This window comes from Diceros bicornis, chromosome 39 (genome assembly GCF_020826845.1).
Source record: "Diceros bicornis minor isolate mBicDic1 chromosome 39, mDicBic1.mat.cur, whole genome shotgun sequence".
NCBI lineage: Eukaryota > Metazoa > Chordata > Mammalia > Perissodactyla > Rhinocerotidae > Diceros > Diceros bicornis.
Genome location: NC_080778.1, coordinates 16,666,706 through 16,691,753, shown reverse-complemented (window position 1 = coordinate 16,691,753; position 25,048 = coordinate 16,666,706). Strand labels below are relative to the sequence as shown.

The 25,048-nt window shown below is 40.4% G+C and overlaps 1 protein-coding gene across 5 annotated transcripts in view; it reads right to left on the bottom strand.

Annotated features, from left to right (window-relative positions):
- The window catches only part of SYNE1 (spectrin repeat containing nuclear envelope protein 1), a 430,148-nt gene that overhangs the window by 6,977 nt on the left and 398,123 nt on the right, over window positions 1–25,048 (bottom strand). For 4 of the 5 annotated variants that reach the window (XM_058534130.1, XM_058534127.1, XM_058534129.1 and 1 more), the window contains 13 exons: window positions 22,194–22,376; window positions 21,547–21,684; window positions 19,532–19,723; window positions 18,239–18,572; window positions 15,971–16,039; window positions 14,029–14,171; window positions 11,536–11,662; window positions 10,724–10,935; window positions 7,858–8,058; window positions 6,395–6,523; window positions 4,554–4,766; window positions 3,425–3,517; window positions 1,975–2,033 (listed from right to left, as the gene is read on the bottom strand). In XM_058534130.1, coding sequence (XP_058390113.1) covers window positions 1,975–2,033; window positions 3,425–3,517; window positions 4,554–4,766; window positions 6,395–6,523; window positions 7,858–8,058; window positions 10,724–10,935; window positions 11,536–11,662; window positions 14,029–14,171; window positions 15,971–16,039; window positions 18,239–18,572; window positions 19,532–19,723; window positions 21,547–21,684; window positions 22,194–22,376 — 2,093 coding nt within the window. The remainder of the gene's footprint in view (window positions 1–1,974; window positions 2,034–3,424; window positions 3,518–4,553; window positions 4,767–6,394; window positions 6,524–7,857; window positions 8,059–10,723; window positions 10,936–11,535; window positions 11,663–14,028; window positions 14,172–15,970; window positions 16,040–18,238; window positions 18,573–19,531; window positions 19,724–21,546; window positions 21,685–22,193; window positions 22,377–25,048) is intronic. The other variant, XM_058534128.1, reaches the window with a different exon arrangement.

Below are 25,048 nucleotides of genomic sequence, written 5' to 3'. Positions count from 1 at the left end.
CGCGACAGCCTGGATTGTGACTGAAGTTAATTCTTTCCCAGCAGACTCTGCATTTCATCATCGGGGTTGGGTGCACCCTCAACAGAGGTGCCAAGGAGTTAAGAAGTCCGAGAATGTTCAACCACAACCTGTCTGCCAAGGTGTTTGATGGAGTTTGCCATTCAGGTGAAGATCGTTTGTATTCCGGGCCTTCTAAGTAGCAAAGAACATTGTGCTGTACGCTCAGAAAGTGGTTAATAAACAGCGCCGGACAGAGCAGAGCTGAAAGGCACCTCGTGGATGTCACAGTGAGAAAGTGGCTGTCCCAGCGGCAAAGCCCTGTCAGCAGACATGTGGAAGCACTTGCTGCTCTAAGAAAAGATGCCTTTGACATTTTCAGAAGACCTGTGCAACTATCTCAAAGAAGTGGGGGAGCAGATCGATGCGATATTTGGGAACCAAAGGGTAGTTGCTATTGGTGTTGCTTAATAACATAGGAGTTTTTTTCCCTTCTCATCACCAACATTTATGTCAATCAAAGAATCGATCTCTGGTATCCTAAGAGGAATGCTATGGAGATATTCCCCATCTCTGGCACATTATATTTCCCATCATGGCACATCAGCAATTTGTGGAGAGAAGATGGACTATATAAAACAACAATCTGTCTCTAGTACACGTTGTCTTTTCTTGTAGGGAGCTAAGAAAACACCGGAATACCTGTAGAAGTCCATCATTATGTTCAAAAATCCCTGTGAGGTTTTCTCTGTTAATATTTCATGATTGATATTTTGTTATGGACAAAAAAAACCCCGGCAAAATTGTCTTCAAGCCAAATCAAATGGAAAGAAAAAAAAAAAAACATAGTAAAGGGAGGCTTAAAAGCAGAAAGCACATCAAAATACACTCTGCATTACTTCAGCTGAGTGAGAATGACCAAATAAAATAGCCAGTCCCTTCAGCACACGGCTGGAAAACTACAGCTATTACTCAGGGGTTGTTTACAGTTCTAAGCTCCCTCATCCCCCACCCTCCTTCCAGGAATTTAGATTCCAGCTCAGGGGTGATAAGTTTCCAGAGGGGCAAACTATTTTAACAGTGAACTGTTTGGGATTGGAATGACAAAATCAGCTCCGAGGACAGTATTTTCATTTTTAAAAAGTTGCCTGGGGAAACATGAACTGATTAGAGGAAGGGCAGGGAGCACAGACGTCACAGCGACAACAGAGAAGGCGAAGCACCGCTAACTGCAGAAACGAGGGACTGTGGGAAGGCAGGCGGAAAGCAGATGGCAGCTGTGAGTGGGCTCTCTGGAGGCCCCCGGGCAGGGGCCCCGACTGCTCTTGTCTCCAGAGGGGAAGAGCTTGTCAAGGGTCAGGAAGGTGAGTGACTGAGTGTGCTGGCTGAAGAGAAATTGTCGGATAAGCAGAAGAGATAAGGTGCTTATAAATGTTCAATAATACCAAATCAGGACTTGCCATTTTGAGAATCCCAAACCCACAATCTGGATAAAACACGAAAATAAAATAAAAAGCTGGGGATGTTAGTATATTTTATTCAGATTTGTGGGTTCCGGGAATGGTAAAAAAAAAAAAAAAAAAAAAAAAAAAATCCATTGATCTATTACCTGTCTTATTGTAAAATCTAGAAATAAAGAGGATGATAAAAGTCTGCCATGAGTCAAACGATGGCCGTGCCATCCGCTGTATCGAGTCCTTATGTGCACACAGAACACCATTTGATGACAACGACCAGATGGCCTATGTAGAGTTAAACAAAATTTTGGTGGGGTCCAAACATGTTATGCTCTGAGATTTACTTGTACTTTTCACTTAGAAAAGTTTCTTCCAATTGATTAGGAAGGGGTATGTGCTGAAATGAGTCCTTTCTCAACTACCCTGAGGCAGACCAGACATAGGCCTACCTACATCATGGACACTTCTCATCATCCTCTTGGACTTCTAGAACAGTGTGGAAACCAGGAGAATAAGGTACCTGCTATGTGGACTGCTGACAGAGGGTCCAGGCTGTGTGACACTACATTTGCCTCGTGGCTGTTTGCAATGAACAGGGGTAAAGAAAGAAGAATGTTCAGTCCAGGCAAATAAAGACAAGCTACTAATGAAAATTAAACTAAAAGTGCAGCAAAGGAAAAACAAATCAAATGAAATGATCAGTACCCATGAATTAAGGAAACTGGCTTTTCTTTCGTAGAAGAAGCAAAATAAATTTGCATCTATATCATTAGCCATTGAAGAAACATAAATTGTGGTGGTTCAGGGGTCCACACCACAGCGGGTATATTTTCCCCCACTTTTCATGGTAGAAATATCAATGACTCTATGCTAGCCAAGGATCTCTGTATATTTACTTACAATAAATATAAAGTTCAATATGCCATACCACGCCACATTTTTTCATCTTCTAGAACACTGAAACAGTATTAAAATTCTTGGTAGATAAAAAATAACAATAGTAATATGAAATGGTTCTTTGTAGAGTGATGAAGACCCAACAAGTTAAATACTGAAGTTAAACGAAAGCTAAAATTTGACTTGAAAAGCCAGTATTCCTTCACATTCTTAAACTAGGATCTATAGGAAACTAGCGAATGTAGTAAAAACAATCCTTAAAAAGGTCATAACATTTATCAGCATAGAACTTAAGGGCTTATAACAAAAAAAGTACAAATGAAACCAATACTCCTAAAAACTAAGGAAAATGGAATGATAATAAAAATGAACATAATCATAAAGCCAGACAAAAAAAAATAACAAAAAAACAAGCTTCTGATTACACAGAGAAATCAAGGTATAGAGGGTAGCAGTGGGCAAATTTGTCTTTTCCTCCTCATTGCATGCCAGTGAGGCAGCCCCCTGCCAGGCCACGTGGGTGAGTCATCTTGGATTATTGCCACTTTGGGGGCAGCACAGTTGCTGAAAACCTTCAGGACCCCTTTGGAGCTTCGTTGCTTGAGAGTCAACAGAACTGCTTGTCTTATAAATTCAATGGCCTCATGAGATGCTCATAGTGGTGTCCATCTCTGGCCGAGGCACCCTTTTAAGTGGAGCCTACCATTTTTAGGTAGACTATGGCGGTGGTGGTTTGAAGGGAGGAGCCACAAAGGGACAGGGAGCACCATTCTAGAGATGGCGCTTGGAGCAGGAAAAATAATTGGCCTCCCTGCATACCAACCACACAAGTTGAGCCCTGATTCTTTCGAAACATAGAACTGCTCTTTTCGGTTCCTGAGTGCATGTGGGGAGGGTACGTGGCAGGGCTGTGGAAAGAGCGCTTCACTATGTCACTGTGTGACAACCCTCTTCTGTATGGGGACTCCTGCTTTGTTGGGGGAGAGCCTGCGGACCCTGTAGTAGGTACAAATACTGTCATTCCCCAGCGTTCCCTCCCATGGGCCAACTGAAAATGACCAGTGGAAAGTTACCGTTCTCTGTCTGTTGGGGCTGCTTCTTCCTGATATAGGACTCACAGATCCCGAGGTGTCCAGTTCATCAGCAGAAGACCAGGAAGACAAATCCTACGTGGCAAATAGATTCTTTTGATGACTCCATGTCACAGAGCCATGACGGCGTTGTAATTCCCAATATATGTCCCACCCCATTCCTATCCATTCCCCTCAAAAATCAAACCATTCCTTGGAAAAAATAGAATCAGACAACCACAAGAAGAAGAACAGAACCTAACTCTTCTAGTGTATTGGGCTTTCCTCGTTGGAAGTTTGTCTCTTTTGGAAAATATAGCTATAGCTTTGTTATTACTGTGTCTCTTGTAGTTTTATTATTTCTTAGTGACATGGATGTGAATAAGTTGAAGTGGAGGAGGTGAAGGAGTCTGCCTTACAGTTGCAGGTTGCTCAGGTCAGTGAGAAACTCATTCATCTGAGTTAGAAACAAAAGATAGTCATCGAGGACCCTGCGCTTCAGCATCAGATAAATATATTTTTATACAATTAACTGCTGTTATTCAGAGTAGATTGTTCTTTTACATGCTTATAGGAGGGCAAGGTGTTTGTGTGTTCATAACAGGATTTCACAATTGAATATTTGAAGTCTTACCAAACACTCTGTACCTGCAAATGCATTTTTCAAAACCAACAATACTACCCTGATGCAGTAGATTTAAGAAAAAAAGTTAAACAAATAAATGAGCAGAGGACATTTTCTATGAATTATTTGCTGTCTACGTCAGGAGAATTCATGCCTTCTAGGGTTTTGATACAAAACAGACGTGTAATAATTGGTTGTGATCTACCATAGCTGTTACTGAAAACATGTGAATTCTTAAACAGGGCAAAATAAAACGCCACAACAGTGGTGGTAATAGGGTTAGCAGGAACAATTACAAGAGGTCTTTTGTATATAATAGTATCAAAAACAAAAACATCTCCTATTATAAAAGTTTATGAGCTGCTTTTTTATTTTGAGACAGGACTTGTAAGGGCTGAGAGTGGACACTATTCGAAAATGTATTCAAAGTCTCTAAAATGGATAAAGATGATGCTTCTTTGGTGTCCTGTAAGAAATGCTACTCAATGATGTCTGTTCAGAGCTTACCTGCTGACTGCTTGACATATCTAATAACTTCTCCAGCTCCTTGATATGACGACTGACCTCCTTCAAGAGAAGTTTGAGCCGATTTCCAATTACATGGACTTTTTCTTTGGCTTCTAAACAGTCTGTGCCTTCAGCATTCACCAACAGTTGGCAAGACATGTCCTGCAGTGAGGCCACTTTGAGTTGCGATTCCAACAGCTCACGCCTTATTTGCTATGTATACGATAAGAGATATTTTTCTAAGAATTTTTGATAATTGAAGAAAGTTCCAAAAGTTCAGGATGACTTCATTTTAACTCAGTGGCCAATGACACCTGAGCATCAGAAGGCTGTGCTCACACAAAGAAGGATGCAGAAGCCCATGGCATTTGGGAATCAGAGACCCGTGTTCTAATCCTGCCTCTGCCAAAAATATTCTATAAGACCCCTGAACCTTTCTGATCTCAGTTTTCTCATTTATGGTAAAATGATGACACTAATTCCTGCTTTGTTTACAGTGAGTATTATTAGAAGGTTCAAATTGGTGAATGTATGTGAAAGTACTTAAAATATAAAGTACTATGCAAATGAGATATAAGATATTCTTTTAAACAGAAAAGTAAGACATTAACATAAATATAGCGAAACTCAAGTATGTCTAGGTATACTCTGATATTTGTTCAAGAGTTTAAAAAAGATATATGAGTGAATCATCATTCACAACTTAAAGTCCGAGGTCAAAGGTCTGGTAAAAATGCAGCTGCATGGGCTGTTTCCTCCGTTTCCAAGACCTTTATGGTACTGAATTAAAAGCTACCTATTCTGTTGAGTTAGTTTAGTGAGTGTTAAATGTTAAGAAATAACATTTTCAAAATACAGAAAGTTACAAAATGCAGATCGTTTTCTCCTAATGGAACTCAAATACGCTTCTTCATCTTCTATAAAATCACTTAAGTACACTGTACATTATATTGTCCATAGTTCTTCGTATAAGAATCTACACAGCAAATTCTACAAGTTGCCTTTTGAATTTAGTGCTAGAAAAAGTTTCTTCCTCCTTGAGAACTGGTATGCTTTCTTTTTGTCAGATAATGAAAATAATTTAACATATCATGTTTCCCTTTTTGTCTCAGCTTTCAGAAAACTTGGTACTGAGGTTAATGTTGAGTCTGATATACTCAATTCCTCTTAAGAAGCCTTAATGGTCTCCTTCTATTTTAATAGTTTAAATGTCCTTTCATTATAACCCACTTGATATACTTTGGGGACATAGATGTAACAAATACAGTTTAAATTAAAAGTAAGTGTAATTCGCCAAAGAGCTGCCTGAATAAAAACAAGCTAATTAAGATTAAGAACATCTGAGATTTTTGGGGGTCAGCCCAGTGGCCTAGAGGTTAAGTTCGCTGTGCTCCACTTCGGTGGTCCGGGTTCAGTTCCTGGGCACAGACCTACATCATTTGTTGGCAGCCATGTTGTGGTGGCAACCCACATACAAAATAGAGGAAGATTGGCACGGATGTTATCTCAGGGCCAATCTTCCTCAGCAAAAAAGAGGAGGATTGGCAACAGATGTTAGCTCAGGGTGAATCTTCCTCAGGAAAAAAAAAAAAAGAGAAAGAACATCTAAGATTTCTGCAATTGAGCAATGACTTTAGAAACAGATTCTAAAGCTAGTGGATGACATCTTCTCTGTACATGTTTGCTTCACAAAGAGTGGAAATCATGAGGAGTAAGGAAAGACTAAGTTAGAGACTACAACAGAAAAGGTAAAAAAATATTCCCATCTACATTCATTTTCTGTAAATGAAATGGATCCCTGCTAAAAATCACCAGAGGCAGCCGGAGTTCACACATCTTACCATAAGCTGTTTGTGCTGGTCCTGAAGAATCTCTGCATCTAGGTTAGAATCAATAGGAACAATTTCATTTTTCCTTCTGTCGATGTTCTCCAGCATAAGAAGCAAACCATGACTCATTTCATGGAAATCCTATGAAAAATAAATGGGGAGTATAAAACAGTCTTGAATGATATATTTTTCTTTCCCTCACAGCTTCAATTTCCATTCTTTACAATTGCGACCACTGGCAAAGATATGTTGGTTTTAAGGTCTTATATACACTCCTTACTGAGGAAGGCACTGGCGTGGTTGTAATGAGCTGAATTCACATTCTTATTAAAAGTACCTAATTTATTACTTGGGGGAAATTTTAGACATAAGGAAAACTGGCATTGAAAAACTTAATTTCTAGGGCCAGTATACAGTTTGGAAGAAAGCAACTCTGCTCCCCTCCTTCTCCCATTTATCCCAAATCTTCCCATATTTTAAAGGCTAAATCCAATCCCCTATCCCCTTCATCCATCCACTCGTTCATTCATTGATTCAACGTAGAGTTACTGAAGATCTCCTTTGTGTAAGGCACTGTACTAGGAGTAGGTGTGGGATGAAACAACAGCTCGGGTACCTGCTTTCAGGAGCTATTACTCTTGGGGCACATACAAACCTGGAAGCGAGTTTCACATCCTGCAAAGGCTTTGCATCATGTTGAGAATATAACCTCAACCTGTGGCCAGAACCTACACGGCCCTGCATGACCTGGTTCCTGACTACTTCCCCAATCTTTCTGATCACTCCCTGCCTTGCTGACCACACTCTGATCACACTGGCCTCTTTTCTGTCCTTAAAGACACTAAGCCCTTTCCTGCTTCTGGGACTGCACATTTGTCCTATCTTCTTCATAGCAACGTCCTTCCAGTGTCAGCTCAAGGATCCACAGAATTCCCTGACCACCCTCCCACAGTGACTTTTCTCAGTTACTCTTATCATCAACATCTGGAAGTACCTTGGTTAACAATGTACTTGCATTTTTATTGTCTGTCTTCCCCAACAAAAGTAGAGGCTATGCTGTATCCTGACTGCTGTCAGACAGTGGACACTCAGCAAATAATTGTGGTATGAATAGGTGAGTAAATATTTGTAATGCTCATTCTGATATTCAACAAATGTCTTCCTATGTGCTTAGTAAATATCTGTTGAATGAATGAATGAAATAAATGAATGAGTCAAAAAAGAAATAGTGGGGCTGAGATAAACTTGTAGAAATAGTCTCTTGTTAGAGAGATAGGCCTAGCTGTTTTGAACGCCTGGTCATATGTACCAATTCTCTAGTAAAATGAAAAGTTTGGACATAAGGTTATCTCACTCAAATACTGAGTTTGGGGACCAATTTCATCCCTCTAGTGACCATGATAAATCGAGTGACAGACTCAGCCACACTAGAAGCGTTTGACTATGGAGCACAGCCTACCCAAAGCCGCACGAACCTGACATTGCATCAGAGCATCCTGGAGCAGGCCCCGCCACTCCTCTAGCAATGAGCATACGCGGTCCCAGCGCCCGTTCATCTGGGACAAGCGATCCTGCAGGTTCCGGCTTTCCTCACCGCCAGTCTGGGTGAACTCGGGGCTGCACAGATTGATGGAGAGGATGATGGCTTTGCGGTGGTCCACAGCTTTCTGGAGCTCCTGAAAAGAGAAAGGAAAACAACCACACCAGGAAAATAACAATAAAAAAATTAAAAAAAAAGTCTAAGACTTTTGGACATGCTTCACTCAAATTCAAAGATGCGTTAAAACTGGCCTCAACAGGATGGCTAGGTAAGATATGGTGGGTGCACACCACTGAGAACTACACTGCAGCTAAAAGAAATAGGTTAGATGTACACTTGACAACTTGGATGGATCTTTAGAAACTATTGTGTACAGTGAAAGAGCCAAACAGAATGATATGTGTAACAAAATACCATTTATGTAATTTAAAATACATGTGCACACACACAAATCCACGTTTTTCATAAATACATATGACCAAAGAATACTCATTAAATATTTCATAATGGTTGCCATGGATTTGAGAAATGGGGGTTAAAAAACAGTGGAGGGGAAAAGGATGAGTAAATAAAATTAAGAGGAATTTTGCAGGAAGCAACGATGACCCTGTGCAATGAACTAAGGAGTGTAATTAACTCAACTCCTGGTATGAGAGTTCAACAAAACCAAACAAAACCTGGCTCCAATAGTCTGAGCAGCAGGATATGTATTCTTAGCTCTAGTGTAAGAATCCCATTGCGCTAGACCAATGGAACTCAATTTGTGTGCATGAGAACGAAGTGGCAAGCTTGATAAGAAAGCAGATTCCCAGGCCACGGCCTCCAGCTGTTCTGACTCTGTAAGCACAGTGGTTGGCATCCCAAGAGCTAAGAACACTGCCTGTGTCACAGGCCACATTCTTGTGACAGGAGAGAGAATAAATTGGGTATTTCATTACCTAACCAATTTAGTTTGATTTCACAAAAAATCAGGTGATTGATTTTTTTACTTTGTGCATTTCCCCCAAATCTAGAACTCAACTCCAAGAACTTGAGCACATGATTATGTATTAATAATTGAATATCTGGGTACTGTTCAAACATCCCCAGTTCAACTAAGGGTGACGGATCCTGCAAGTCACATCTACCCAGGCTACATTTTCTTATAATTTCTCACCATTTATGTTCTGTTTCCAACTTGTCTTAATTGTTCACTTTTCAATATGTTCTTAACATGTCGTAATATAGATTCAACCACAGAGACAGCATAAGATCAAGACATATTGTGGAAAGATACTTGGTTATTCCATAGATTTATCCTCAGAAAACATAGGTGGGGCCGGCCCAGTGGTGTAGCGGTTAAGTGCGCACCCTCCGCTGCTGGCGGCATGGGTTCGGATCCTGGGTGCGCACCGAGGCACCGCTTGTCAAGCCATGCTGTGGCCGCATCCCATATAAAGTGGAGGAAGATGGGCATGGATGTTAGCCCAGGGCCAGTCTTCCTCGGCAAAAAGAGGAAGATTGGCATGGATGGTAGCTCAGGGCTGATCTTCCTCCCCCCCCAAAAAAAAAGAAAGAAAGAAAACATAGATAGGAAGGATCCGGAAGGGGTACAGAGAAGGGTGGCTTCTTCTTTTCCCAGAGGCTGACTTTCAAAGTCTCATTTCTCCACCCTAATCTCTCTGAGGTCTCGGACTGTGGCCAGCTTTTGCTCCATGAACTTTTTAAGGAGTGTGCTTATAATGCAATGCTGCCTTACATTTTCCCAGAGAGAAGCTAAAGTAATTTAGGTACTCTAAGAAAAATGCATTTTATACTCCAGATAATGTAAACTGCATCTCCCATCTAATACTTCATCTTGAAATTGATGGGGCTGCCGCCGAGGCTTCTCTTTAAGAAGTTTGAGCATCTGTGGGGAAGACTCATTTCTCTGTTTGAACATTTAAAATAAAACAACACACAGAAACATCATCCCAAAAGAAACAGCATACACTGAAACCAGAGAGACACAGAAGCACTGCACTTTATCCTTGAGCCTGGAGAGCCTCGGCAGCTACATTCAGAGGAAGAGCACATCTTGAGTTCTCCAAACAAAAAGACAGGACCAAAAGAGCTATTAAAAAGAAACTGAGCTCTTAATCCACAGTGTGCTTACAAAAGTCTCCACGTATTAATGCATTTCAATAGCTGGGCTCAGGAGGACTTTTAAGATCTAGAAATGGAGTTAAAGGAAGTTATCTTGTGTACTACACCCATCCAAGCCAAAATCAAACGCAAAGGTCAGGTATTTTATCACAATTACTCCACAGTTTCGTTTTGTTTTATTCATTACACTGAAAATTGCTTCTGCCACTACTATAATCAATTTTCGAAGTTCTGCTGATTCCAGAATGTCAAGTGATTTCACTAGGTCTCCCACAGGTACAGTCTTGGAGAGGATTCCTCTCCAGCTATCAATATAGACACGCAGGAACCTGTTCATGTCTGAATTTCCCTTAAAAGAGGTTAAGCAGGTCCCAGAGGTGCCTGGATGTTTCACGAAATTTTAATTGGTCATTTCTTAAATACCAATTCATTAAATCATACATGATATTTACATGGGGGATGTTCCTACCATGTGGCTCATCTTTCTGCCTTTCCAAACCTTCTCTACGAACACTCTGATTTGGGGTGGCTGGGGGAGAGGAGAGCATTTGTGTTCATTCCGTTGACCACCTCCCTGCCGCTGTTCCACAGCAGAACAGCTGGAGCTAGTGGTTTCGTCTGACCAGCCATTCCACGCTTTTTGTCTGGCCGCTGGGGGAAGGGCCCAGGGCAGCTACCTTAAGCCTCTTTATTTGGAGCTCGATGGACTGGATGTCAGTGCTGAGCTCCAGGCGCCGTAGCTGCTCCAGTTCCTCCTCCGTCTCCCCCAGCCAGGTCCAGATGTTGCTCAGGTCGGAGTTGAACTGCTGCCACTTCTGGAGGTTCTGCTGCACCCTCAGCTGCTTGCTCAGGGCCTGTGCCTGCAGGAGCTCCCATCGGTCAATCACGCCTGGCAAGACACGACACGCACAGAATAGAGAGGCGTTGTTCTCCACATACGATGTTCAGGAAATGCTTTAAACATACACTGGTGGCTAACTTTAAACAGCAACAGAGAGAAAAGTAATTCCATTGAGCATTTCTGTGGTTGTCAGCTGTCAATAATGGTATAATAGCCGTGTTTTTCCCATTCGCCTTGTTAATGACGATGGACTAAAAATAATTAGCTACCCAGGGCTTATCACTGTAAAGAGCTTTAGGAAATAATAAGCAGTGATGTACACGAAGGTATCATTCAGCTTTTGGTTCCTCTCTATAACAGAATTCTGAGAGCGTACACAGAAAACACCTGACGATCAGAGACAGACCTGTGATGTCAAAATGCCTGTGATGTTAGAGACAGGGCACTAAAATAAAGGGAATATGGAAAAAAAACCCATGATGTTTTTCACCTCCCTCTTCTGTCACAGGAGACCACTGTAACATGGAGAAAAGTTCTCAGGGTGGGATAGTGCAGAGGGAGGCAAGCAGCCTCGTGACACTCAGATGCCACGAAGTGGTTCAGGATCTTCTATCCCACTCTTTCTCGAGTGGGGCACCGCTCACTCACCAGCTGTTTGGGTTTCAGTATTATTCAGGTTAACAAAGCCCGGGAAATTCGCTTCTTCCTCCCTCAGTTTGCGTTCCAGTCTCCTCACTGACTCGATGCTGCCACTGCATTCTCCCAGTAGTTTCATCTGTTCAGACATAGAAAACAGGCCTCCATCACAAAATTTCTCAAATTCTCATGAATGCAAGACCTCCTAGGGAAATATCTTGTAGTTCCTCAAAAAGGACAGTGACCATGATTCACTTCTCTGTGAAGACTATGCCACTCTGCTAAAAAGAAGTCAGGTTCAAAAACACGCTTCTGAAACGTGACGCATTCATATATACGGAGAGTGATGCTTGGAAGATATACTTCGCATACATGGTTTTGCAATAAGAAGTCCTCAAAATTTCTTTTAAATTTATGAATCAAAACAGACTACACCAATCTGGGATTTAAAACTCAGAGCCCTCAGCTGGTAATACAATGTATTTAATTTTTGGTAAGTTGCTCCATCTTTCTGAAATTGAAATGTGGGAACAAAAATATTACCACAAATCTCAAAGGAACATTTTTTTGTATTAAATAATTAAAACACTTAAAAGCATAACACAATGTTATAGCCAGCCGTTTCATGAGAAAATTTAAGCAATGTTTAATAGGTATCAAGGGAATAAATTCTAACATTAAAGGAAAACCTTCCAAGCCCATGTTTAATATTATGCACAGTATTCAAAGATTAAAAGAACAAATCATTTCAGGGCACTCTTGCTACACTGACCATAAAGTTATCTTTCAAAGTCTTTCACAAATCACATTGCTACTGAGTTAACTTTGATTACTTTTGATTGAGGTTGAGTTTAATCCCAGTGATGTCAACATGGTCACAGTGAAACCATATTATACTTAAAAAAAAGAGGTTTCACTATAACAGAAGTCAGTATAACAAGCCAAACTGCACAGGAAATAAACTCATTATTGATTACTCTTCTGTAATTGTGAGGATATTAACCTCAGCATATATAACTAGAATGGTTCTCTTCCCTGGTTTAAAAAAGCAGTATGTTGAGAGCCAGCCCTGATGGCCTAGTGGTTCAAGTTCAGTTTGCTATGCTTCATTGGCCCAGGTTTGGTTTCTGGGTGTGGAACCACACCACCTGTCTGTCAGTAGCCACGCTGTGGCCGTGGCTCACATAGAAGGACTAGAAGGACTTACAACTCGAATATACAACTATGTACTGGGGCTTTGGGGAGGAAAAAAAAAAAAGAGAGAAAGATCAACAGATATTAGCTCAGGGCGAATCTTTCCCAGCAAAAGAAAAAAAAAAAAAAAAGCAGTACATGTGAGTTGTCACTGGACTTAGGGACATTAATTTTTCTTTCCTTCTTCTAGGCAGTCTTCTGAGTGTGAAAAGAAGATATGAGGCATCGAAGAGATTTTTTTTTTTTAATTTTTTGTTTATTGGAGTAACATTGGTTTATAACATTGTAAAAATTTCAGGTGTACATCATTATACTTCTATTTCTGCAAAAAAACTACCAACCCAATTAAAAAATGGGCAAAAGACCTGAACAGACATTTCTCCAAAGAAGATATACAGATGGCCAACAGACACATGAAAAGATGTTCAAAATCACTAACTATCAGGGAAATGCAAATCAAAACAACAATGAGATATCACCTCACGCCCGTCAGAATGGCTATAATTAACAAGACAGGAAACAACATGTGTTGGAGAGGATGTGGAGAGAAGGGAACTCTCATACACTGCTGGTGGGAGTGCAAACTGGTGCAGCCACTATGGAAAACAGTATGGAGATTCCTCAAAAAATCAACGAAGAGATTTACTTTCAAATTCTTTTGCCCCAGTATGTGTAGGGACACAGGTAGTCCTCTGTGAAAAATTATTCAGTTAGCGACTTGAGGAGAGCAAATAAAGTTATTATACATTTACTAAAAGCTTCGAAAAGAGAACTGGCAATATACATGATCTCTTGCCTTCTTTTCCCCAAATCCCTCTTGTTAGTCAGAATTGCTGATTCCAGAACGAGCATACTAAGAGCAGAGGATAAACACATTCCCAAGGCCATTAAGTGAATCAGTAAACCCAGAAAAAGAACTAAAAAAATTCCATGCTGGTAATCTATTAACTAAAATCTGCTGCTCCAAGGAAAACCTTGGTCCAAAAATTACGAGCTGAATTTGGAAAAACGCCTAATCATTTTCGGGAGCCAAAGCATTTTGTTGCTTTCAATGAAATGGATCTCACTAAGTTCTCTGTGTAAAGGAACAGGCTGGTCATTACAGTAGGTTAGTGGCCTGAGCACAGACCAGTTCTAGTCCAAAGGTAACCTGCTAACAGGGCTTCCTTTTGCACAACCACGCCCATGAGTTTAAGGGTGGCACAGTGCCTGGAGAGCTCACAAAGGCCTCGTGCTACAAACAGACTGTTCTTTGTCACACAACTGTGACTTCCAGGTACACGCCAGGATCACAAGGGACAGGATACTCACGTAGCCTTTGTAGCTAGAGTCCAGCTCCGGTCCTGTGGGAGTTCTGCTGCGGATGATATTTTCAGTTTGCTGCATCTGAAAGCGGCTGTCATCCAGGGCTTTGTCCAGCTGTCGGATCTGTGACTCTAAGGCGCTGGGGTCCCCTGCAGTGGCAACCATAAGAATCTTTACAAGCTTGATGCCCAAGGAGAAGTTTAAGAAATGATTTCAGTTAAGGCTGTATAGAAACGGCATGTGTGAGGGTAATTACAAAGCAAATTTAGTACTAATGTGCTGGTGGGTTAGAAGTTCAAATGACTAGATTGATGGATGTGCTTGACTAAGAGTCTCAGCAGGCTGCATACTGCAAACGGACCTGCAGTGGGTTCTAACAGCCTGTGTGTCTGTCCCTCTTCCAGCTGATCCCCTGAAAATCTGCATGTTGGAAGCAGTGGACGGCCTTTCTAAAAGCCTAAGGTGGTGCCTACCGCTCCCTAATAACCAGGAGGCAGTTACTTCCCATGCTCCCTCTGCAGCCACTTACTGAGCAGAGGAAGATTCCTCTAATGTTTCTTTCTGCATCCCAGCAGAAGACAATGCCACTGAAGGCCCAGGTGGCTGTACTGTTCACTTAAGGCATGAGTTTGAGGTAACCAAGAAAAGACTAACTCAGGACAGATTAGATGGAGATACCAAACTAGCAAGGACTTGCTTTTATTTAAAACCTGAAACAAAACCAGGAGAAAGCTAAGATTTTGGCATTTCCATCTAGGCATGCTCTTACTCACAGCCCAGAAATCCTGGCTCATTCTCCTTTCAGAGCTCTAACACCTTTCTGCAAAATTACTTCTGTGCGTGTGTGTGTGTATTGTAGTCTTTGAATGGAACAAGAACATTGATTATCAGAGTGAAGCTAGCATAAGGTGAAAGCAGAATAAATATTAGTAGGCTTCATTAATTTTTTTTCTTGAAAATAGGCCTTCTAAATACACCTGGAAGAGGTCTCTCACTGGGAATCACTCAGGCAGTCACCACTTCAAAAATGCTACTTTGCTTCCTATCCTTTTGTTTTCCTTCAAACACTTAAGGATAAACTAACAACCTTGCAATTCAATTTCATATCACTGTGTTCAAATTCTATTCTCTCCCCCCTTCCCCAAATTACTGACCCTGAACTACAGTTTGTCTAGTGCAACATTAAGCAACACTGGTTCCACTTTTCTTTCTTTAATTCTTCTTATTTGAGAAGAAAAATCTAAGTCTTTTGTTTTTTCAAAATACTTTAAGCAAGTTGGTTCTATTACTTTCTCACATTCTACTGTAGAATATTCTAGAATTCAAGTAAGAATGGCTAAATAAAATCTAAGTCTTAAAGACACTGGAAGAGATTTTCATTTCAAATTATTTTATGGACTAAGGCATTAAATTAAAATTATAATTTCTTTTTAGAGCTGGCCATCTGGTGTCTCCCCTTGTCTTGCAAACAACCCCTGAGATCAGCAGGATGGATGGTGGGCCCAGGGTCATACACGCAGACTGGTGGACTTGGGACCAGTGCCCTGAGCCCTGAGCCCCCAGCCAGATGTAGATCTGCAACCCCTCGAGGTCACAACCTCCTCGCTGCTATAATCAAGTAGAGTGCTAGGGCACAAAATGCTGAAGACAAGTGTTTCCATCTCCTATTTTCTGCCGTTCACAGGCATCAGAAGATCCATACTTAATGAGACTGATTACCATTTAATAAGTTGAGAAGTTATTTCATTTTACTTGGTTATTGAAATATTATTTTTTGGTGTTGATCAACCAAATGGTTTTGTTTTTTTCCCTAGTACAGCAGTAAGAGAGGAAGGTTCTGCCTTAACATGCTTGTGCCACAGAGCTGTGAGAGAAACAGTAGATGTGCTAAGAGAGGAGGCTTGTTACAGGTGAGGGAGGGAGGCTTGCTTCGGCTTTCTGTGCCTACCAGTGGCATTTCTGATTGCATTTTCTGTGAGTTTTACATAGGCCTCGGGACTTTCCGGGATCATTACATCTGCAAAAAGAGCACAGTCTAAGTTGACAACTAAGTTCTGGAAACTTCGATTCCCTGGTGGCAGGAAAATAACTTTCCTAGGGAAAAAAAGGAAGTTAGTTATTCTAGACAGATGGCTCCATTGCATACAGAGCAGTGTGAGCATGCTCACCAGAGGTTTCCTGAAATGAATCATAATAAGAGCATACATAGACTCAGAGTGTTTTGGAAGCCAGCACAGTTCTAAGCACTCATTTATCCTCACAGAAGCCCTACAGGGTACATGGGAGTGCTGTTCCCATTTTATTGATGAGAAAACTGAGGTCCAGAGGAATCAAGTTACTTATCCAAGTTTCAACAGCGAATAAGTGACAGAACTGGGATGTCAACCCAGACAGAGTCTAGAGCAGCGCCGTCCAACAGAAATAATGTGAGGCACGTATGTGATTTTTAAGGTTCTGTGAGCCACATTAAAAAGTAACAAAAATCATGAAAATAATTTTAATACTTTATTTTACTAAACCAATATATTCAAATATTAACATAATCAACATAACTATTATGAATATTTTACATTCTTTCTTTGTGCTACGTCTTTGAAATTCGTGCATTCACGTTAAGTGCATTTATGACCCAGCAAATCTCCACTTGCACAGTCACATTTCGGTGCTCAACAGTCACATGTGGCCCGTGGCTACATTTTGGACAGTGCAGCTTTAGATGTGACATGCCTATTAGGCATACAGGAAAAACAACACAGAAAGGAGAGACATCATTTTCTTTTTAGACAGTGTCATACCCTTGGAAATCCAAATGTGAACCAAGAGAAAGAAGCAGAAATATCCTTTTAGAGAACGTGCGAGATGCATTTACAAGTGCTACAGATTGGCCTCCGATCATTTATTCTATTTTTACTCACTTTCCTTACAATGCTCCTGTTTCTCTGTCTATCCCCTCACTACATGTGTTTGTTGGGGTCTCATCCTTCTTATTTCTTTTCATACACTATTCCTTATCATCTCCTCCCTTCCCTCAGGGACAATTACCATTTACATGTGGATAATCACCTAATTCGCGTTTCCAGCTCCTGAAATTCAGACCCAAACATCTACTGCTGGGTTTTTCCATTTGGATATTTGACAGTATCTCAAATGCAGGATGTGCACAACTGAACTCGTCGCCTCCCCTTTCTCACTGCCCTGGCCCACAGACACCCACAACATTCTCTCCTTCTTGTGGTCCTCAGGGCCTAGGACCACCTACATCTTTCGCCAAGATGCCCAAACCAGAAAATTGCCTCATTTCCAATGCAATCAATTATCTGTTATGGAGGACATTTCTCATGATTTCTCTCATCTCTTCCATTCTCTCCAGTCCCAATGCTGCTGCCTTAGTTCAGGCCACCATCATACCTCTGTCCTGGACGGTAAAACGTTTCCATTTGGACTCTCTTCCAATGTGCTCCCTTCCATGTAGTATCAAGACAAGTTCTTTGAAAATATGCATCTATCACAACCCTCCCTCCTTAGAGCCCTGCTCTGGCTCTCCATTGCCTTCAGGATAAAAGCCAAACTCCCTTCCATGGTGAACAGGCTGCTTTACAGTCAGGTCCTGGTTTGCCTTTCCACCTCCTCTTGTCCACTCCATGCCTCCTAATCTACAGCCTTGTCATTCTGGACAAACTTCAGGTGACCAAAAGCACCATGGCTCATTGCAAAGCTAGGATGGGCGCCCCTTCCTTTCTTCCTCTGAACATTGCAGCGTCCACCTGACTGACTCCTATGCATCCTTCAAATCTCAGCTTAAGAGGCTCTTCCCTGAAGCCTTTCCTCAAAGCTCCAAGTTAGTCGCCTCTTGGTTGTGCTTCTATTCCTCCACATGTACATTGGTATCCTAGCGCGACACATTTCACACACCTGCTTCTTTTTTGTCTGTGTTCCCCACTAGAGTGTCTGCTCTTTGAGAAGAAAAGGAACTGTGTATCCCCAGTACTTATAAAGTGCTGTCACATAGCAAGAACATAGTATATTGGGATAAATCAATGGCCATGCCAATTTTTGTATTTGATAATCATATTAATATCCAATTATCCCATCATATACCATTTCCCCTAATGGGAGAAGGAAGAAGATGATTCTGCTTAGCTTACATGTTTCCAGTACAATATCCATTCCTTTTTATTTTCTTTCAAGCTGGCATATAGGAAGAGCTCTTCCCTACCTGATAAGCCAACAGCTCCTCTGAGGTAGAAATCTTTATCTTCCTGACCCTCTTCATCCTCAGAGGGCAGAGTTCTGGACACAGCAGACTCCAGGTCACGACTGAGGTCGTAGTCATGGTCCCACTCCAGGGGGATGGAGTCCACACTGGCTGGGGTGTCTCGTCCTGACCGCTCGCTCCGGAGAGGTTGGACGAGTGAGAGGGAGGGGTTGGAGGAAGGCTGGGGGGAGAGCACCCTGTCCGCAGAGGTGTCATGCCAGTGGAGGTCTGAGAGTGCTGCAGAGTCATCCAGCTCCAGCTCCCGGTCAGAGAGGTCGTGCTCATCATCTGGGAGCTAGAAATGCAGTCAAGCCAACTCCGTGACCACAGCGGTCAGATGATCCCCCTACCACTTCTTGTTCTGCCTCTCACCAAATCTCAGCATTCAAGCTTATCTGGACCACATTCCCTCCTTGGGGGCGATAATAGTAAACTTCTTATTATCAAATAAATAAGACTCTTCTCATCACTTTTAAAATTGTCTTACAAATTAATCTACCAAAGCCTCAGTTTTTCCACTGGTGAAATGGAAATAATATTAAAACCTACTTCAAAAATTGATATATGATTAAATAAGATAATGTAAATAAAGGCAACCTAGTACGTTGTCGGCAACACAATAGGCACACAATGGCACATATCAAGAAAAAACAGAAATTACTAATAAAACCTTAGCTGGTCCTTTTTTGACTTATATCCCAGATGCAAGATATATTTTATCACAGAAGATTATAAATATTCTAACAATAATGTCTCGACAATGAGATGTGATTATGGTAGCAATTAGGGAAATGGAAGACAAAAAAAATTCAACTAAACAACCTCATCAACTGAGCAACTACTTACATGGCTCACTTTCCTCTCCTTGTTTCTTCTAGAAGCTTCTTTATCTTCCATAAAAGATATGTGCCAAGTACTCTTCTAAGCTCTTTATATATGTGTGTGTATGTGTGTGTGTGTATATATATATATATATATATATATATATATATATGAACTCATTTCATGCCCAAAGTAATCCTTTCTACAAGGTAGGTACTGTTACTAAACCAGTTTTACAGTTGAGGAATCTGAGGCAAGAGAAGTGAAGTAACTTGTCCACGGTTACGTAGCCAACATGTGTGAGAGCTGGGACTGGGACCCAGGCATGCTGGCTCCAGAGTCTGGGCTCTCATCCACTATACAGGGTTACCTAACCCCACATAATTAATTCTCTTTAGATTTAATGACAATGGAAAAAAAAAAGTTACATACAGGCAGGCGAATCAGTTTCTTATGGTATCTTTCCACACGGCCGAAGACCTCCTGACAGTAACGTCGGAGCTCATCCAGCTCTTCCTCAATGATGGCCGCATCCAAGGGTTCACTCTTTTCTATCAGCTGTTCTCCTTGGGCAATGATCTGCTCAATCTTACTGTGGTTCAATGAAATTTCCTGCTGGAAGGCCTAGGGAGCACAAATCTCATGTAATTTTTTATTGCTCATATTGACAAGAAACAGTTATAAGATACGTATTTAGAAAAACCATTTAGGGGATATTGAATTTACCATATACACTGACAAGCCAAGAGGCTATTACTTTCTAAAGCAAAAAACAAAAATTTTAAATCACAACAGGAGACAGAAATGGAAACGTTAGAATTCCAGGACCAGAAAGGCGCCTTTGGCTAATAAAATTTACCACCATGGACAGTGTGGGTAGAGAATCACAGGAAAAAACATTCAAACCCATCATAAAGTTGATAGCACTGGTTATCCCTGACGAAAAGCAATGGCAAGCAATACAGTGCCCCTGAAACAAATTTAGCATTTTAAAGAATTATATTGAATATCTTAATTTTAGATTTCCTGATTATATGTCAAACATGCCTAAGGGACACCATCCAAATGAAAATTAATGTCACAAATTCTTCTCAGATGATTCTTTTATTGTTTCAGGACACATGCAGGAAAGATTATAATTATTTGAAAAATAAGGAATTCTGGAGGGTTATTTAGACTCATTCTAGATGGTTCAAAGAGTTAAGCTCCTGGGGACAAGTTTCAGGGGATAAGTTTTAATTCAATACAAGAATAAACTCTGGAATAGCTGAAGTTGTTCAATAATGAAAAGAATGCCTGGGGAGAAGCGAGACTCGTAATAAGTTATATAAGCTGCCAGAGTCCAAAAAGAAAAGATTCAACTACCACTTGGTAGAGATTTCCTGTCAAAGGCTTTAAATATTGACTTGCCTGTGAAACAATTTGAGAGAGTCGGGGGATGGGGTGAATGGAGAAAGGGGTTGGGCAGAATATCAGGGCTAACTATTTTATGATTTTTGCATCCTGGGAATCTATGATTAAGGGTAACTTCTTTGTTTTATTACGAAAACCTAAGGTTATTGGCATCATGACTATTCTTTTAAAAAATCTATCTGTCTTGGGAAGAAAATTTTACAAGTTGCCTTGCTTGTTATTGAAGTTGTTGAACAGTCTTCCTTGTAGGGAAGCCTTATATCTAACGTATATCCCTACCACTGAAGTTTTTAACTAGCCACTGTGTTGGACTTATATAGTGAAACATATGAAATATGCTTTAAAATTAACTTGGCATCTGAGAATGCTGAATATGCACAATGAAATCCCAAAGTGAGAGAGTTGTATTGCTCTGGAGCGTAGGGGTCAAATAAATCATTTGAAGGTACTAGAAACAAATCAGAGAAAGCAAAAACAACCAAAAAGGAAGATTCCAGGGCCAGCCCAGTGGCATAGTGGTTAAGTTTGTGCAGTCCACTTTGGTGACCTGGGGCTCGTGGGTTCAAATCCAGGGGTGCGGACCTATGCACCACTCAACAAGCCATGCCGTGGCAGCGTCCCGTGTACAAGATAGAGGAAGATTGGCACAGAGAAGATGTTAGCTCAGTGACAATCTTCCTCAAGCAAAAAGAGGAAGATTGACAGTAGATGTTAGCTCAGGGCCAATCTTCCTCACTAAAAAAAACCCAAACAAAAACAACCAACCAAACAAACAACAAAAAGGAAGATCCCTAACACCTTGGCAATCAAGTCAATAATTAAAAGTATATATGTCAATGGTTGTTATCTCTGGGTAATGCTCTTTATTTCATTTATAATATCATTTGTATTTTCTGAAATTGTTTTTCAATCAGGAAGAATTAGTTTTTTAAAAATAAGAGTTCTTTACTATGTTCTTTACTAAAGAATATACAAATCCCTTCTTCTTCAGACTTTCTTCACACTGATAATTTGGAATACCATCAATCTATTACCTTGAGTTGCTTTATTTTAGCTTGAACATCACACTCGGAAAAATGCTCAATATTAGTGAGCTGAAGATCCATCTCCGTCAACCACACCAGAATGCTGTCTCGTGAGGTCTCAAACTCCTCACGTTGGCCAATGAAATGCTGGATGTGAAAAGAAAATAATAAAGATTAAAAAGTCTACATACACATCCTGAGATGGCACTGCCAATTCCAATGTTCTTGAGGAAAGTCATTTTCTCAACAAGCAAAGAGAACCCTGCACTCTTTTATCATATAAATTAATGCTATTTATGCTACTATAATTTTATGCAACTTCTCTTCCAATAATTGGTTGCATAAGGAGTCCGTTGGAATGTATCACATGTTATTAGATTGGAGGTCATTTAACAACCAAAGATCTTAGGATTTAGAATTTTAGACAACTGAATGTCATCCTTTGCTGATCCTTGAGCCAGTGGCTTAGCTAAGTGCTTCAAGATGCCCCACAACTTTTATGCATAGAACATTCAGATTTGTCAAAAATTAACCCTAGACATCTCTCTTGCCATTCCAATCTTACAAAATCACCGAGATTATGTCTTAACATTGTGTTCAAATGGCCCAATCCTGTCCTCTGGGCCTCTAAGCCACTGAGGAGACATAATAAAGACCTTGAGTCTGCGCAAGATGGAGGTGACACGCTTTTGCAGGTTGTCCCATCTCTGGTTGCCTTCGTGAACCATCTGTTTTAGGCTACACGCAGAATCAGTGCGGTTCTCTCGGGCCAGGCGCCGGTACTGCTTGTTGATCAGTTCCAGCTGAGTCAGGCTCTCGTGGACCTGTCGCTGGAAAGCCTAGGAACACGGAGAAGCATATCCATGAGGGAGGTCGGTGAGGGGCTCTCAGCAAGGGCATCTGGGTGTCATACTGCAGTGTCAGGGAGAATGGGAAATCAAACGGTCATAGACAGGGAAAGGACAATCTCTAGTACGAGGATACTTCCCCTCGTTAAAGCAAAGTCCTGTAATCAGGGTGGCTTAAGGAAAGAGAGTGGATCAAACAAAAATTTGAAAGAAAATGGTAAATCGTAATAAATATATGTGTATATATACATGTACGTGTACATATACATATATAATATAGCTTTTGAAATAGCCTGAAAAAAATTTTCCCACAAAACAAACTGATTACAAAAATATATATGTGTGCTGAAATGTGAGTTTGAAATGTTCAGTATATCTGACATCAATACTGAGAAAAAGATATCTACAATAGGCCTGGTTTTTTATTTGTAAAATATGTTATTTCCTCAAAATCCAGAAATTGGCTCAATTCTGGTGTCCATTAAGAAAAAAATTAAAACTATCTTTTACAGATGATCCTCTAAATGCAAGCTATTACTAATTTTTAAGAAAAGCAGTTTAGTCAAATACAAGTCACCTTGCATGGAAAAAAGTGTGGAACATGGTCTATTTCTTTTTTATGGCTTCCATGAATTATTCCATTTTTATAAAACATGTTAGAGCTGATGCACCAAATTACACAGTAGTGTTTATTTACTTCTGAGGTGACTTTATACATAGTTGAGAGTTTCTGAAGGTAAAAATACTCTTTTTTTCTTTCTCTCTGCAATCATAGCCCTAGCATAAGAATTATTTGGCCAAAACTAAATGAAGCATTTTTTTTCCAAACTCATGTATATGATTTATGACTGATTTTTATCCTGGCATTAGACAGAAAACTGTATAATTAATTGGACTATATGAAGTCATCTAAATCCCAAAGTTCTGTTTCCTTTGGCTTGTCACACTGTTTACATGCTACCACATTTCTCCCTCTGAAATGGCTTTCCTTCTCAGAGTGGCTTTAAGAGCCCTCATCCTAATAAATCCAATCTTCTATCCTATCAAACTTGAAGTTATTTCCCCAGAAAAGGAAGTGGAAAGGCAAGTTCAGCTTTTGCCATTACTGGAAGTTGGAGTAAATGTTTGCCCACTGGAGCGATGGTGGGCACCCCAGCAAACCCAGATCCATCCCAAATATTCATGCAATTGGATAGGCTAAAAGCTGCCTTCAAACAAAATTTTGTTTTTGTGATTTCTTTCTGTCTCTTAAGAAAATTAACTATAAATTATAAAATCATTCATGTAGAAGCTAAATATATGGCTAACCTTTGCCATAAAATCTGAGTCTAAAATAGCAACAAAGAGACCTTATATAATCTGCTTTGTAGTATAAGCCAATTAAAGAAGGTTTTAACCTCTATGAAGCTCAGCGTAGTGAGAGGCAATACCTGAATCCTTCCGCTAGCATTGGTTCACACTGGATGACCTGAAATCTGCTGCAGAGCTGATTATGGCTTCTTACTAGAAGTTTTCTAAGGGAAATCCTTTGAAACAGGAAAAAAAGTTCTCTGGAATTTAGTGGTACAGTTATATATAAATCCTGACATTGCAAGATAAAAATGAATTCACCAGGATTTGGTTGGATTTTTCGTCTTATTTTATTATTTATTTATTTATTTATTTATTTTTCCCCCAAAGCCCCAGTAGACAGTTGTATGTCATAGTTGCACATCCTTCTAGTTGCTGTATGTGGGACGCGGCCTCAGCATGGCCGGAGAAGTGGTGCGTCGGTGCGCGCCCGGGATCCGAACCTGGGCCGCCAGTAGCGGAGCACGCACTTAACTGCTAAGCCACGGGGCCGGCCCTTTAGTCTTATTTTTAAACATCATGGGGAGCTTGGAGCAGAATTAGCAACCAAGAATGATTTTTGTAAGATACAGGCACCAGAACTGTTTGCTGTCAATATATATGAGTGTATTTCTGCCTATCCATGGGAATTGATGGGCAAAGAAAATTCACAGTAAAAAATGGTCAACTTTAGGCTATGCCAGGTCCTCTGGGAAAATGAGAGGCGGCTGAGAAGTCAAGGTTTCATCGTATCACAGTGATGGAGTAGATGAAGATTGCACAAACAGGCAAGGCACAGGGACCAGTTATTGAACGATTCCTTTCTTTATGAATATGATTTCACTGCTGCTGTTTTTGTCTCTATGTAATTGAAGAGTCTTGGTGACTCAAGAATGGCACTGCTCTTCATTTGTAATTAGAAATGGCTTATAATTAAAACGTTTTATTCCATTCTGGAGGCAATTCTATTTTATCAATGATCAAAAAATATATATCTACGCTCCAACCAGGTAAAAAAAAAATCAAGAAAATATATTTGCAAGACAGATTTTTATAGTATGGAAAACCATCATATTTTAATCTTAGATGGTTGATTGTGAACAATTATGAAATAAAAAGAATGCCAAGATTTTTTTGGGGGGAAATCATGATTCCTGTTTTCTAATAGAATTTCCCTTCATTACTATTTTGTTTGTGATTCTTGACAGTCTTAAATTAAAATAAAAACCTTTTACCCCACTTCTTTTGTCTATGTACAATAGTAATGAAGATGACCGCAAAGTCATCACTCAGAGATTTGAACAAACAGTGTGCGGGTGAAGAGTTAGGTTACG